The sequence below is a fragment of the Gopherus evgoodei genome, chromosome 8 (assembly GCF_007399415.2).
Source record: "Gopherus evgoodei ecotype Sinaloan lineage chromosome 8, rGopEvg1_v1.p, whole genome shotgun sequence".
NCBI lineage: Eukaryota > Metazoa > Chordata > Testudines > Testudinidae > Gopherus > Gopherus evgoodei.
This window is the reverse complement of record NC_044329.1, coordinates 492,723-508,531: the sequence shown is the minus strand read 5'-3', so window position 1 is coordinate 508,531 and position 15,809 is coordinate 492,723. Positions and strand designations below refer to the sequence as shown.

At 50.5% G+C, this 15,809-nt stretch overlaps 1 protein-coding gene across 1 annotated transcript; it reads left to right on the top strand.

Moving 5' to 3' along the window:
• Positions 1 to 6: 6 nt before the first annotated feature.
• On the top strand, positions 7 to 14,813 carry KIF20A (kinesin family member 20A). The gene is made up of 19 exons (XM_030573991.1): positions 7 to 146; positions 754 to 933; positions 3,630 to 3,719; positions 3,911 to 4,030; positions 4,317 to 4,455; positions 4,540 to 4,727; positions 4,809 to 4,950; positions 7,841 to 8,041; positions 8,423 to 8,534; positions 8,671 to 8,742; positions 9,375 to 9,518; positions 9,607 to 9,772; positions 10,096 to 10,260; positions 10,879 to 11,018; positions 11,146 to 11,248; positions 12,276 to 12,477; positions 12,970 to 13,061; positions 13,392 to 13,529; positions 14,230 to 14,813. Exons 2-19 carry the CDS (start codon positions 772 to 774, stop codon positions 14,548 to 14,550), a joined length of 2,697 nt encoding a protein of 898 aa, XP_030429851.1. The 5' UTR covers positions 7 to 146; positions 754 to 771; the 3' UTR covers positions 14,551 to 14,813.
• The last annotated feature ends 996 nt before the right edge of the window (positions 14,814 to 15,809 follow it).

Sequence of the window (15,809 nt, the reverse complement as noted above, 5' to 3'; positions counted from 1 at the left end):
CTTGCCCCGCCCCCAGCCTCGCTCTGACTCCCTCAGCCCGGTCCCAGTCTGTGATTGGCAGTAGGGCTGCTCACGCTCTGATTGGTTAAGCGAGCAGACCGCGAGGTTTGAACAAAGAGCAGCACAGAGTCCTCACAGAATCTAAAGTGAGTGGGGGGCCGCGCGCGCGGGGGGGCAGGGTGGGGGCCGGGCCGGTGTGGGCGGGGGGGGTCGGGGCTGGAGGGAGCGGGGGGGTAGGGACTGGCGGGGGGCCTAGGCCGGTGTGTGTGGGTGGGTGGGGAGGGGCCGAGCAGGGGCAGCGTGGGGGGGCCGGGGTGGAGGGAGCATTGGGGGGTAGGGACTGGCGGGGGGCCTGGGCCGGGGTGGGTGGGTGGCTGGGGAGGGGCCGAGCAGGGGCAGCGTGGGGGGGCCGGGCCGGTGTGGGCGGGGGGGTCGGGGTGGAGGGAGCATTGGGGGTCGGGGCTAGAGGGAGTGAGGGCTGGAGAGAGAATTGGGTCAGAGGCTGGGCCGGTGTGGGCGGGGAGGGGAGTGTCGGGGGGAGCGTGAGGAGGCTGGGCCAGTGTGTTGCAGGGGGTCGTGGCTGGAGGGGCCGGGGTGGGCGTGGGGGAGTAGGGGCTGGAGGGTGTGGGGGCGGGGCTGGGCCGGTATGGGCGGAGGAGCCTGGAGTCAGGTCAGAGTCTTGGGGAGGGGGCCTGGGCGGGAGGGTTAGGGAATTGCAGTTAAGCTGATCTTAACTGTGCCCCTTCCTGGTAGGAGCCACCTGTGGGGACCATGGCCCAGGGACTCCTCTCCCCACAGGGGCTGCTCTCTGATGAGGAGGTCACAGCCTCGCCCCTGCTCGAATCCACAGCAGCGGAGTTTGGGTCTGGCCTGCGCAAAGATTTGCTATCCGATTTCTCTGCTATTTCCCCAAACCTAGGGGGAGCCCAGCAGGTGAGTGGGTTGTAGAAAGGTGGAGTGTTGTTAAGGCTGCTAAACTATTACAACTGCTTAATACTTTTTGTTTTTGGAGCTTTGATGTAGCAGCGGGCATAGCCTGCTAATTTACAGACCTCTATGGTTCTTGTAGAGAGAGACCACAGGCGCAGTTCTGCAATAAAGGCACTTTGCCAGGTTTATTACCTTTAGGGTACAGTTCTAATGACTTGCACAAGTACATTAACACGAGTGCCCCGTGGCACAGGGTGGCTTAGTCAGCAGTGGGAATTTTTGCTTCTCCTTTGGCCACACAAAGCATTAAGGCAAGGTACCCTGACAGTCAGGGCCGGCTCTAGGCCGATTCCCCTGAATCGGGTCCTGCGCCTAAGAGGGCCCCGTGCTCTAAAGAAGAGTGGCTAACTTAGGCGCCTTTTTAATTTTTACTCACCTGGCGGCACTCTGGGTCTTCAGCAACATTTTGGCAGCGCGTCCTTCAGTGCCTCTGAAGACTTGGTGCAAGTGAAGGACCCACCGCCAAAGACCCGGAGCGCCGCCAGGTGAGTCATCCCTGCCGGGGCCCCATCAAAACTATTCGAATCAGGCCCCGCACTTCCTAAAGCTGGTCCTGCTGACATTTATAGACTGAGACAAACAACTTATGTACCACCTTGCGTGCTTTATGATGATTATTACCTCCCCTTGTTCCTGATCGTTTGAAAAAAACTTTATTTACCGTTTTGTCAAACCATGTGTTTAGTACTAGATTGGGATGTATATGTACTAGCTTTTTGAAATGTATTTACATAAATATTTAGTGCCTAGTACTTCATAAAAATGTCTGTTTTAGCAACACCAGCAGCAACTTTGCCAAGTTTATATATTGAGCAGCAAACTTGTAAGCATTTGCTTTAATACTGTGTTACCAAAATATTGCTGAGAGCCAATAACAGCCTGACAGGGATAAGGAAAAGATGCTTTATTCTGCAGAAGAAAGGAGAGTCTTGTACTTTGGTACAAAGACCCTATTCCATACAAATTTCACAAGCCTTTTATACACTTTTAGACAAAGACCCTTGCGTGTTAACACTTGATTGTTAGATGTCAAACCCCACACTTTTGTTATCTGGTTAGTACTAACTGCTTTGGAGCAAGTTTTCTCTGCTTTGAGGCAGAAGAGAAAAGAGAGTTGAAAAGTTCAGGCTACTGTGTACCTGAGGCTTCTGCTTCCCCCTACTGGCTGCTTGTAAGCTATTAATGAGGGCTAGCAGTAACTTTCACAACTGTTTGAATGGCCTGACTTTGGTTTACTGCCTTGGTTCCGGCCTCAGCAGGCCTAGTGCTCCAGGCTCTCTCTCTAGTTCATGGGTCAGAGATCTGACCTACTGATGACTCACTTGTGGATGGGGCTACACATTGAGCTGTGGCTTGTTTTCTGCACCAACGGGTTAAAATATCAGCCCTACAGAGGGGGAACCAATCCAGGGGTCAGAGCTGGAGTCATAGTCCAGGAAGCAAGCCAGGGGTTTTTAAACATTGTGATGAAAGTGTTCCCAATTAATATTAAATGACTAAGATAAGGCTGTAATCAAACCCAACTCAGTTTTCAGGTTCAGTCCTCTCATTTGGTTACCAAAAACTTATTTAATGGAGGACCACTAAGTGACACTTTGAATTATGCAGCCAAAGTTTGCTTAATTAATTTTTCTTTTTAACAAACAGGTATGCAATTACCACTTATATTAATGATACTGTTATACTCTCACTTACAAATAGAATAGTGAATCAGTGGGTGATCAGTCCACTAACAGTGAAGTACAGCCTTATAAACCTGGAACCTAACAGTACCATTTTGATAACTGGGGCTTCCTGCAATTTAGCAAGGCTACTCCTTTTATACTGTAATACTAAATAACATTAAACTGCTCTTCACCATAATTCTATTTCTATTACCTTCTTATTGGCTTTTTTTATTACACATTATTTAAATTAACATCTGCACCAATGTCCTTCCCATACTATCAATTAGATAGCATTTTAATAAACTCACAATTCTCAAAAACCTTATAACCAAAACATAACCCTGGGTCATACCACTTGCTAACTTTTATTTTCCCATAACAGTTTGTCTCCAATTTACCTCTAGCTTTCTCACAATAGCAACTTCAGTTTCTCATACTCCTCTACACTTAGGGCAAAAATATAACTTCTACTTATTTCTTCATCTAAACCATCCTACAGGCCAGAGCCAGAATAAGAGTCCAGGGACCAAACAAGAGTCCGATTTGATACACCCACCAGTCAGGAAGTCATTCAGTTGCTCAGTCAACTTCCTGTGCCTCCTTCTGGCTTAACTAGTATGGTCTGGCCACAGGGGCCATCATTGTCCCCAATCAGGATCCATGTGGGTGGTGCCCTTAGTGGGGTGAGAGTTGTGCTAGTCCCTCACTTCCAGTACTGCTGGATGAGCTGCCAAGTGGCTGCTTGGGAACCCAGTGAATATACTTGAGCAAGTTTTTTTTTTTTTCAAGCTTCTGGAGCACTTGAGGCTGATGCTGGAGCAGGTACCAGTAAAAGGCCCAGAAGCTTCTGAGGCCTGGGTCCTAGAGCTACCTGTGTCGCATGCTATGGTTCCCACTGGTGCACTGAATTTGACCGAACTTTCTGGTACTTCCACTGTGGCTGATGTATCTAATCTGTGTGGGGTTCTGCAGGCTGTATCTGAGGACAATAATGAGAAAGTGAAGGTGTATCTGAGAGTCCGGCCCCTGAAGCCATCTGAGCTGGAGAAACAGGAAGATCAGGTGAGAGCCCAGGGCCAAGCAGGAGATGCATGTGGAAAATACATGAATCCATTTCCCCAACCTACCGGGAACAGGGTGGTGGTTCTGAAAGTGGAGGATTTCATAACCTCATGCTGTGTCTGCGTGGTAGAGTCACGGATTGTGGGGAAATTTATCTTCTGTGATGATGGAGTTTTATTTGTACCCCTCAGGGCTGCGTCTTTATTGAGAATTCAGAGACCCTCCTCCTGAGAGCACCCCAGGACTCTTTCACCATGCGGAGCACTGCACGGGGGGTAGGCCAGGCAGTGCATAAATTCACCTTCACCCAGGTAGGTGCTCAGGCCCAGATCATGCAACCTGCCTTGGAGGGGTTTGTTTCTCTTTCTTTAAAGAACCATGTAACTATAAATGTACTGGATCAAGCATAACTGGCAGCCTGTGCTCCGAAAAGGCTAGGACTGGAATAGCTGACAGGGCTGTGTGTCAGGCTTGAGGGGTATTGGTAAAGAGGAGTGGGAGAAGGGCAGCCCTGTAATAGCAGTGGGTGCTGCAGCCAAGGGAGGGAAGCCACTATGTGGTGTCATCCTTGCTCCCCTGTGGTGTTTGTGGTTGCAGATCTTTGGGGCGGAGGTGGGGCAGAAGGCATTCTTTGATGAAACAATGGGCGAAGTGCTGAAGGATGTACTCCATGGGCAGAACTGGCTGGTTTACACCTATGGTATCACCAACTCTGGGAAGACACACACCATCCAGGGTAAGAGGAGCCGTTGCTGTGCAGTGACGGGTTGATGACGTCTGCCTGTATGAGTGCTCAGCTTGCTGCTGCTCTCTCCTCCAGGGAGCAGCAAAGACGGTGGGATCCTGCCTCGCTCCCTAGCTGTCATCTTCAATAGTGTGGGGGATCGGCTCTACCAGGCTATGGATCTAAAGCCCTCGCTTTCCAGTGAGGTGAGCTGGCTGGACAGCAAACAGGTGCATCAGGAGGAGACCAAGAAGCTGGCCTTGCTGTGCGGGGGGCTGCGGGAGGTGAGTGTCCCTTCGGAGTCTCAGGGCAGGTACGAGAGCATGTTGGTTGTGTCTTGACTCTCACTGTCCATGGTTTTCCAGGAGGAAGTGCTGACTCCACTGAAGAGGCGCCACAGTGCCGAGTCCCAGCTCCAGGCTGCCACCGTCAGTTTTGACAGTGGGTTTGGTGGCCTCTCTTCTACCAGCCAGTTTGTCAACCAGTCGAGCAGCAGCCAGCTGGAAGGTATGTCCAGTGCCCTGCTCTCCTGTGCCACTATTCCTGGATTGGGGAGGAGTGGATTTTGCACCCTTGTTATTGGATAGTTGCGCTGTGGGAGGGGCAGTACGGATTCTGCATTCTCTGGGGCTCCCTGTTTCTTTGTGGGAAAGCTCTGTGTTTGGGAAATTTTGGGCTGTGAATACCTCTCTTCTCTGTTCTGTACGTTGCCCACCTGTGTCATCCTGGGGCAACAATTAACATGAAAGAAATAGGCAAGCCCGTCCCACAAGGGGGTACCTACCCGAGCAGCTGAGTGTTCCACCACACCTGGCTGGCCAATAGCTTGGGCTCTGTCAGACTACCAAGGAAGCAGGCTCTGGAGCTGAGGGACCCCACTGAAAGCATTTGTCCCCTAGACTGGGAAACCTAGGGGCAGTCAGCTGATCTCATCTGATAGATTTGAACACAAGGAGAGGAAGGAGTCTTAGGTAGCCAGGACCAAAGCCATAGAGGGATCCAGTATAGAAGGTTGTGTGCTCCCCCGTTTCTCCACATCAGAGACAGGGCATGTAGGAAGTTCTTGACAAGGGAAAGATGCGAGAGCAAAGTTGATACCTAGCATATCCTGGCTTGAAGTCCGTGATGAGGGTGAGGAGTCCCAGGCAGGACACATGGAGTGCATTTGGGGCTGGGGCAGAGAGTTTCTGTTGGCTGAGGGGGTGTCTGCAGCCTCTCCCAGTCCCAAGCTATTCCTCTGAGGCCTGGTCTACCCTATGCGTTTAAACTGATTTTTAGCAGCGTTAAACTGATTTAACGCTGTATCTGTCCACACTACGAGGCCCTTTATATCGATATAAAGGGCTCTTTAAATCGGTTTCTGTACTCCTCCCCAACGAGAAGAGTAGCGCTAAAATCGGTATTACCATATCGGATTAGGGTTAGTGTGGCTGCAAATTGATGGTATTGGCCTCCGGGCGATATCCCACAGTGCACCACTGTGACCACTCTGGACAGCAATCTCAGCTCGGATGCAGTGGCCAGGTAAACAGGAAAAGCCCCGCGAAATTTTGATTTTCATTTCCTGTTTGCCCACCGTGGAGCTCTGATTAGCACGGGTGGCAATGCAGTCCCAAATCCAAAAAGAGCTCCAGCATGGACTGTATGGGAGATACTGAATCTGATCACTGTATGGGGAACCAAATCTGTTCTATCAGAGCTCCATGACAGAAGACGAAATGCCAAAGCGTTTGAAAAAAAAATCTACAGGCTACACAGTGCTGCGTGACAAGCGTAACGGGAAGCCAGAGACTCAAATGGATGCTCATGGAGGCAGGGAGGGGGTACTGAGGACTCCAGCTATCCCACAGTCCACAGCAGGCTCCGAAAAGTATTTGCATTCTTGGCTGAGCTCCCAATGCCTGTAGGGTCAAACACATTGTCCGGTGTGGTTCAGGGAATAGCTCGTCAATTTACTCCCCCCACCCACATGAAAGAAAAGGGAAAGAAATCATTTCTTGACTTTTTTCAATGTCACCCTATGTCTGCTGAATGCTGCTGGTAGACGCGATGCTGCAGCAGTGAAGAGCAGTATCCGCTCCTCTCCCCTCCCTGGTGGCAGACGGTACATGCTTGATAACTGCTGAATACCCCTGGCTGGTCTCAGGGGCGCTTGCATAAAAATAGGAATGACTCCCGGTCATTCCCAGTAGATGGTACAGAACGGCTGGTAACCGTCTTCATCATAGCCACAGGGGGCTGAGCTCCATCAGCCCCCTCCCTTTCTGGTATAAAGAAAAGATTCTGTACTGCCTGGACTATCATAGCAGTGGGATGCTGGGCTCCTCTCTCCTACACCGCTTAATGTCCTGCCTGGACTGTCATAGCACCGGGAGGCTGCCTCCCCCTCATTTTATCTCACTAACAAGTCACTGTTTCTTATTCCTGCATTCTTTATTACTTCATGACACAAATGGGGGGGACACTGCCACGGTAGCCCAGGAAGGTTGGGGGAAGAGGGAAGCAACGGGTGGGGTTGTTGCAGGGGCACCCCCGTGAATGGCATGTAGCTCATCATTTCTGCGGGATCTGATACAGAACAGCTGTGCTCTCTGATACACTGCTTCTCTAGTACACTTGCCCCAAATTCTAGGCAGGACTGACTCTATTTTTAGAAACTATAAAGGAGGCATTGACTCGGGGAGTCATTCCCAGTTTTGCTTTTGCGCCCCTGGCCGACCTCAGCCAGAGGCACCCATGATAGCAGTAGACAGCACAGAAGGACAGATAACCGTCATCTCATTGCCAAATTACCCTGGCAGCAGACGGTACAGAACAACTGGTAACCATCTCTGCTATCATGCAAAAGCAAATGAATGCTGCTGCCTAGCGCTGGAGTATTGCCTCTGTCAGTGGCATCCAGTACACATACGGTGACTGTAAAAAAAAAAAAAAAAAAAAAAAAAAACTGAATGGGCTCCATGGTTGCCGTGCTATGGCGTCTGCTAGGACAATACAGGGAAAAAGGGTGCGAAATGATTGTCTACCGTTGCTTTCCCGGAGGAACGAATGAGTGACGACATTTACCCAGAACCATCCGCGACAATGATTTTTGCCCCATCAGCCACTGGGCTCTCAACCCAGAATTCTAAGGGGCGGGGGAGACTGCGGGAACTATGGGATAGCTATGAAATAGCTACCCACAGTGCAACGCTCCGGAAATCGACGCTAGCCTCGGACCATGGACGCACACCGCTGAATTAATGTGCTTAGTGTGGCCGCGTGCACTCGACTTTATACAATCTGTTTTATAAAACCGGTTTATGTAAAATCGGAATTATCCTGTAGTGTAGACGTACGCTGGGACATGCTGGGCACTGCTGCAATCACTACCATCCTTTTTACCTCTCCCTCCCAGAGCTGGGTCCTCGCTGGGCTGACCCAGACCGCATCTCGCTCCTCACCCCAGGGAATGGGCAGGCCTCCATCTGGGTCTCCTTCTTTGAGATTTACAATGAGCAGATCTATGACTTGCTGGAGATGCCTTTGCCTGGCCAGAACCGCAAAAGGCAGACGCTGCGGCTGTGTGAAGACCAGACTGGCAGCCCCTATGTGAAAGGTAGATCTACCCAGTCTCGCCCTGGGTTGGGCTCTGGGGACATCTAGGGAAGGGCCCTGCCAGCTCAAGTTTGGACTACAGAAGCTATAGCCTGAGGGGGTGACAAAGCAGTAATTTGGGTGTGGAGGATGTGATGTGTGTGGAGAGGGACACTAATGGGGAAGGGAGCGTGCTCTGTGGTATCTTATACCCAGTCAGCTGCTCCTCTTGGTTGGGCTGTTGAATTAATGTTTGTTCCCCTCAATGGATAATGTTGGGGGAGCTCAGACTGGCTCCTGGTAATGGAGCCTGGGCTGAGGTAAGTAGTCGGTCCCTCGGAGGGCAACCCTGGTCTCTGTCACTCTCCCACTTGCCTGGCGTGACCTGTGTCTGCTCTTTCAGATCTGAACTGGATCAATGTCCAAGATGCTGATGAGGCCTGGAAGCTCCTGAAACTGGGTCGGAAAAACCAGAGCTTTGCCTGCACCCACTTGAATGAGAACTCCAGCCGCAGGTCTGAAACAGGGAAGAGGATTGGTCTGGTGTGGTGGTGGTCTTATTCTGAGGCTGGGAGCTGTGGGACTGGGGTGTTTTCCAGGAGCATATGATGCATGTTCCTTTCAAACTTCTTTTGTCCTTGCTCCCTGCAGTCACAGCATCTTCTCCATTCGTATTCTGCACTTACAGGGAAGCAGCAGTGAGATGCTCCCCAAAATCAGCGAGTGAGTCTTGCATTTCTTTGTATGGGGCAGAGAGGTTGGGGATTCCTGAAGGCTCAGAGTTCTCACACCTTTGTTGCTGTTATGGATATCTGGGGTCTTCTGAAGGTCATTCGGTGGGGTTACTGGGAAGGAGCCCATTCCCATTGCACAGCTTGGGGTTGACAATGGGGAGGGCGTGGGGAACTGCTATGAGAGGGGTTGGAAAGCACCATATGAGTCACCAGGACCCCACTGAACTGGTGTGAATATGGGTGTCTTGCTCCCATCTCAGGGGTGTGGGGTTCCCTGTGGTTAAGCTGCTGTTAATGGATTTGTCTACCAGCAATGTAATAAACTACAAATGCAAGTTGGCTCTGTGCTTGGAAAGCAGCTGCCAGCTGGGGATAAGGGATTTCTGGCTGTCTTGGCCCCACATCCTGATTTTGGTGGCAGTGCTGACTGGCACAGTTTAATAGCCTCTGGGTTTGTGATGACAGCTGCCCAAGCAGCTTCTGCACCTACTCAAGGAAATTGGAAGATGGGCTTTTAAGGGGAGGGTGAGCTTAGAGCAGGGAGCATGTAATGTTTGGAGTGTGGGGTTGGGGCAGGGCCAGTGGGACCAAATCACGGATATCTCCCTGGGCTTCCCTCAGGTTGTCCCTGTGTGACCTTGCTGGCTCAGAGCGCTGCAAGAACCAGAAAAGTGGGGACCGCATGAAGGAGGCAAATAACATCAACACCTCCCTGCACACGCTCGGCCGCTGCATCGCTGCCCTCCGCCAGAACCAGCAGTCCAAGTGAGTGTGCACAGGAGATCTGGGGGAAGAAGGGAATTCCCCAGGTGCTTGACTGTTGGGCTTAGCAGATTCTCCTCTCTCCCTGCAGGCTGAAGCAGAGTGTTGTTCCCTTCCGGGACAGCAAGCTGACCCGTGTGTTTCAAGGCTTCTTCACGGGGCGTGGGCGTTCCTGCATGATTGTCAACATTAACCAGTGCGCATCCACGTATGACGAGACCCTGCATGTGGCCAAGTTCTCGGCCATAGCCAGCCAGGTCAGTGGGCTAGTGCCTAGGGGCCAGGGTGCCCAGTAGTGCAGACGTCACTCTGGATTTTCCAAGAGCCTGCATCTCTGGCCTGGATCTCAGGACTCCCTAGGGTTAGGGTTAAGGTCCTATGGGAACAGGTTGCTTCCTTTCACTTTTGACAGCATGGGGAGGGAAGCAGTGTATCTGGTGGAGTACACTGCCTCCACAGCATTCCTAGACCCTGCTAACCTGAAGAACAAGACAATGGCTGGGGAAAACAGTTGCATACGGGCCACCCTGGTCCACAGTCATTGTGAGGTCATAACAGTGGACTTTTATTTTCTCTTCAGCTTGTTCAAGCTCCTCCCACAAAGCTGGCACTGCCGTCTATCCAATCATTAATCAAGGAACACAGCAGGCGAGACAGTAGGAGTTTAGGGGCAGGCTCAAAGCAAGAAGTGGAGCCTGATGAAGAGAGTGACGATGATGGAGAAGTGTCCATGTATGATAGGGAGGTGGGTGATGGTTTATCTGCTACCCTGTGAAGCCACCCTAACCTGCAGGGATGAGTCTGTCTAACCCCCAGCCTTTGAGAGCAAGGAGGTGGGACGGAGGCTCAAGAGCTGTAAATTATTGGGAATGGGAACAATATACCTATCTCATAGAAGGGACCTTGAAAGGTCATCACTCCAGTGTCCCTGACAGATTGTATTTGCCCCAGATCCCTAAATGACCCCCCTCAAGGATTGAACTCACAACCCTGGGTTTAGCAGGCCAATGCTCAAAGCACTGATCTAGCCCTGCCCCCCCTGCTCAAAATGGTTGCTAGCACAACTACTGAATCAGTGAACACTGGGAGGGTCAGAGAACCTCCCAGGCTCTTTCAATGCACAAAGGACACTTGAATCCCTGTCTCAAATCAGCTTGGATGTGACACTGTCCCATAAGTGGAGCATCTGCTGAAGGGGAAAGGGCAACAAAGCGGGGAGTGAACAGTAATTCAGTGGCAGAACCGAGATCAAGGGCCAGCCTAGTGAAACCTCTACTGGGCATGGGAAACCTTTTCCATGCTTGGATTCCCTGATGCACAAGCATAGGTAGAAGGCTCACGTTGTCTTGTGCCCTCCTTGCAGGACCTTCCGCGAGCAGTGGAGGTCCTGTGGGATCTGCTGGTGCAGGAGCGGCAGGACAGGCTGCACCTGGAAATGCGACTCCGTGAGGAACTCTGCAATGAGATGCTAGAGCAGTTGCAACAGAAGGAGCAGTGGTGCAGGTACTGTCATACTGCAAGGGAAATGGGAACTCCTCCCTGCTAATCACCCCTCAATTCTGAGCCTCCCCTATACATCTCTGATCTGGTACACATGGCATCAATGTCACATTGTGCCCTCTCTCTGCAGCCAACACTTGGACACGCAGAAGGAGCTACTGGTGGAACTATATGAGGATAAGCTGAACAATCTGAAGGAGTCAATGACTGATTTTTACCAGGAGAGGATTCAGGTATTTGTGTGTATGTGGGGGAAAAATGGACCCACTGTAGGGAAGAAGCATGAGGAAACCAGGCTTGGGAGCAGAGCCAAAGATGTGAGAAGAGCTTGTCTGAGCCCAGGAATCTTCTGCTGTGACTCTCACACTAGCAAGGCTTTCCAGCCTCCCATTTGGTGCTTTTATGTGACTGCTCCAACTGTATCTTCTGCTCCTCCCTACAGGCTTTGGGCTCTGGCTAGAGCCCTCTGTAGTCCCCAGTTCCAAATTCTTGTCTGCTGTTTTATGTAGCACAGCATCAAGGTCTGCTTGGGCCCAAACTGGACCGAAACTTAAGCAAGTTGAGTTACCACTGCACCTGACCCTGAACTGGAGTTGCATTCACAGCATCTCCTGCCCTAGAGTCAGCATGCTAGGAGCTGCTGTGCGTGCTCTGTGAAGTGAGAGGTGCTGAGACTCCTTGGCCCACTCGCTTCATAGCACACGTAGCACAGCAAAGGGGTGGTGGCTGGCAGGAGCAGAGCTACAGCTGTCACTGACCTATACTTGAGAGAGTCCAGTTGTTTACCCAGCTGAACCAGACTCGACACTTGTGGTCAGGTCCCATTTGGTTGCAGGGCTCTAGCACAGCCACTGCTGGGTAAAGGCTAATAGGCAGCCAGTCTGATGAAAAACAGCATCTTTGCTTCCTGTGTTCTGAGCATGTTGCAAATACCCTCCATTCTTAGTGTAAATTCTGGAGAAAATAGTAAAATTGACAGATTGTTAAGAAGTGATGGATTTTTCTTCCTACCTATTCTTATTGACAATGGTGGGTAGCTACAGAACTGTTTGGCTTCATTCCATGGAGCAGGCAGGTGTTTGGGGATATGCTACAGACCCCCCCTTGAAGGTTCAAACCTTGAACACTCCCAGCTGGGCATTTTAATTACAATTTAGTGAATTGCAGCCCACATGCCACTTGGGCTTCCTCATGGGAAAGTTTGGCACCTCTTCCCAGTAAAGGGGCTTGGCTCTGAGCAAATCGGCCCTTCCTCCCCAGGAGCGTGATGAAAAGATTGAAGAGCTGGAGGCTGCTCTGCAGGAGGCAAAGTTGCAGTCAGAAGCCCTGGAGAGGAAACAGCAGGAGCAGCCCCTGCGCAGATCAAAACGAGTGGTAGCTGCATCCACTTTGCAGCAGGAGCTGCTGGAAGTTAAAGCCAAGCTGGAGCAGTGTCAATCAGAGCTGACCACAACTACTGCAGGTGTGGCATTGGTGGCTCTCCTCAAATCGCTGATTAGAAATGTGCTCAGGGCAGTGGGACTGGGAGTCTTGAGACCAGAGTTCTAGTCCCAGCTCTACCATGTGACCAGCCCCTTCACTTCTCTGTGCTGTGACTTCTCCACCCAACCTTTGTTGATTTAGATAAAGATGGTGTTTGGGGCAGAAACTCTCCCTATATGTACATATAGTGCCTAGCATATTGGGACTTCTAGGCACTGCAAGTAAGAGTTGGGGGGCAGAGTTAAGAGAAGACATTTCCCTCACCCAAATAAAAAGGAGAAGCCATGAGTATGAGAAGTCTCAAATGGAGCAGTTCTCGATCTGAACTGCCTGATCTGTGCACTTGTAAAGTTTTGGTTCAGTGCACCTGTGGCTGTTTCACAGGGCCTTGGATTATACAGAAGCTAGATCTCTGTGCTGGGATATGTGCATGAGATGTTCTTTTTTCCACTCTGCTTCTGGTTGTTTTCAGAGTTGCACAGGTACCAGAAGCTGCTGGAGCCGCCACCTTCTGCCAAACCCCTCACTGTGGATGTGGACAGGAAGCTGGAGGATGGACAAAAGGTAACTGCACCCGTGAGGATATGGGAAATCCTTTGAAGGGCTCTTACCAGTTCACAATGAGCACTGTGTATTTCACCATCATCTGTTTAGCTTCAGCCACACTCTTATGGGAGCCAGTGTTCTGCTGGTAACATTCTCCTCTGCAGTGTGGGAGGTATTGCCTCCCCAATAATTCAGGGAGCTGCTGTACTGATCCCTGCTCCAAGGGGATCTTTGAGGGGTGAGATGTAGGTCAGGGCTGCTGTGGTATGGCTTTGCCTTGAGGACTGGGTGTTTGTGTCCTGCCTTGCTAAGTCTCTTGCTTAGACTGAATTTCCTACCCTCCTGCAGAATGTGAAGCTGCTGCGGTCAGAGCTGCAAAGACTTGGGGAGTCCCTCCAGTCTGCAGAGAGAGCATGCTGTCACACCACAAGTGCAGGAAAACTTCGAGAAGCCCTCTGCACCTGTGATGACATCCTGGCGAGACAGGTAATGTGACAATTGCTTGTTGTGGGGACGGCATGGGATTAAGCCTAGGCACTTGAATGTCACCAAAAACTTGGCTGCCTAAATCTATTGAAGTGTACATTTATTGGGGGCAGGATGGAGAATAGAAAGGAATCCCATGTCCATTTCCCTTTCTTTTCTCAGTTGCTGGAGGGCAGATCAGGATACAGAAAGCCACCAGTTAGTACTATCCCTTATGATCTGGCTGCTCCACTAACTTATTTTTTCATGGGATCTGTGTTTGAGCAGCTACATACGCAATCTGCTGAAAAAGTCCCTAACCCCACAACTTCCCCCTTGCACCTCGATCTGGGCCCCAGCACAGTAATGGGTAGCAACTGTTCCTAGCCCTTCTTGTTTACTGGAGGCCCTGGCAATAGCTATGGTAGACGTCAACCTGAGGGCAGGGAGGGAAAGTCAGAGGGCAATTTAACTACAGCAGAATGTTGGCAGTGGGGTGGATTCAGCTTTCCCCAGCTGCACTGCCCTCTTGGTCCAACCCAGGCATTGTCAGCTTGCCAAACTAACTGCTGCATCAGGGCCAGCAGGAGCTGCTTGGCACTACATGCTCCTCTATAACAGAGTGGCTTATTGTGTGAGTGGATTGTTCAACAGGGAGTTCTCATCAACTGTGATGGGACCATCAATGTAAGAGTAAACATTGCTGGCTTCTCCCTCTCAGGACCAAACACTGGCAGAGTTACAAAACAACATGATGTTGGTGAAGCTAGATCTGCGGAAGAAGGCAACCTGTATTGCTGAACAGTACCATACTGTGCAGAAGCTCCAAGCCCCTTCAACATCTACTTTAAAGAAACGCTTCTGTGCTAATAGGGAAAACTTGCAGCCAAGTCAGCCTCCTGGCAAGAAACCCTTCCTGCACAGCTTTCTGTCCCGCTCACCCGCACATCCTTGTATGGCAGAGAGCAGCCCCTATAGCTGCATCCTGCGTGGCCGGCGATCACCAGCGCTCAAGGCCCTGCCCTCTAGTAAAAAATATTAAGTGGGTGAGTTGACCCACCAGCGAGGAGTTACTGTCCCTGTCTGTGTGTATAAACTACTATATTTAGTAATTCTTCACGGGCTTGTGCAAACACTGCATGTGACTCCCAAGGATGGCTTCAGGCAGCCTACTCTGTTTCAGGCCAGCTGCTACTCCAGTCTATATGGAACAGGACCTCAGGTCCAAACTGTAACATTGCCTCTCAACTTGTGTATTCTGTAACATAGGCTATGCATGACAATAAATATACAAAAACCTGCCCACGCTAAGTGTCCTAGCTGATAGTACCAACCCTATGATCCCCCAGGAACATAACCTGTTTTAGCCTTTCTGCAGTCAGGTCAGCATAATGTGCCTAAAGTAGATTTGAGCTGCTGCTGCTGTCACCCTGTAGAGGGGAGGCCAGGACCTGAACCCTTCATCTGTGTCTACACTGGCAATGAGGTGCCTGTGCCACCTGACTGGCTCAGACAGGTTAGGGGCTAGTTAATTGCAGTGTGGATTTTCACACTTGGGCAAGCTGTGGGACTCTCCCACCATACAGGATCCTAGAACCTAGGCCCAAATAGCTATACTGCAATGAAACAGCCCCTTAGCCAGGGCTTCCTATGGGCTTTTAAGTGCAGCATAGATATACCCTTTCAATCTTACACATGTAATTGAAATACCTTGCTTCATATCCAATGAGTGTTTAGTTCTTAGATGCATTACCAGTTCTTTATTTACACTTGGAATAAATGTGGGCCTTCCTTTAATTATTTTTGATGATGCTAGACTGGGCTCTAATCCTCATGAATAGCTTTAGGCTCTCAATGAAATAATGACTAACAAAGACGTCTTCAGTCTGCCTATGGGGCAATTTCATATGAGTCAAAATGAGATCTACCAGGAAGAATCTGAGTGGAGCTAGGAAAAGATCAGGACCTCAGGGATCATTCCCTTTCCCACCACTACATTATTTCTAGCTGTAGTTGCCCTGGCCTTACCCCCTGGGGTATTCAGCCTTACTGCAGGAAGCCAGCTTCATCTACTGTAGTCAGACTTAGGTCTTCCTCACCCATGAGGGAGGGATTCATCCTCAGTCAATGCAGCTGCTCCAACTCCAAACTGCTAGAGAGAAAAAAATTCATAGATTCCAAGGGAACAAGGGACCATTGTGATCCTGTAGTCTGACCTGCATAACACAGCCCGTGGAACTTCCCCAAATAATTCCCAGAGCATCTTTTAGAAAAAGGCAAATTGGAATATTCTAAGAGAGC

Excerpts from the sequence above, each read along its gene's own strand:
- KIF20A (XM_030573991.1), top strand. The coding sequence starts at position 772 with ATGGCCCAGGGACTCCTCTCCCCACAGGGGCTGCTCTCTGATGAGGAG. Across the intron at positions 10,261-10,878 it reads TGTCCATGTATGATAGGGAG|GACCTTCCGCGAGCAGTGGA; the intron begins GTGGGTGATGGT and ends CCCTCCTTGCAG. Across the intron at positions 11,249-12,275 it reads TTTACCAGGAGAGGATTCAG|GAGCGTGATGAAAAGATTGA; the intron begins GTATTTGTGTGT and ends CTTCCTCCCCAG.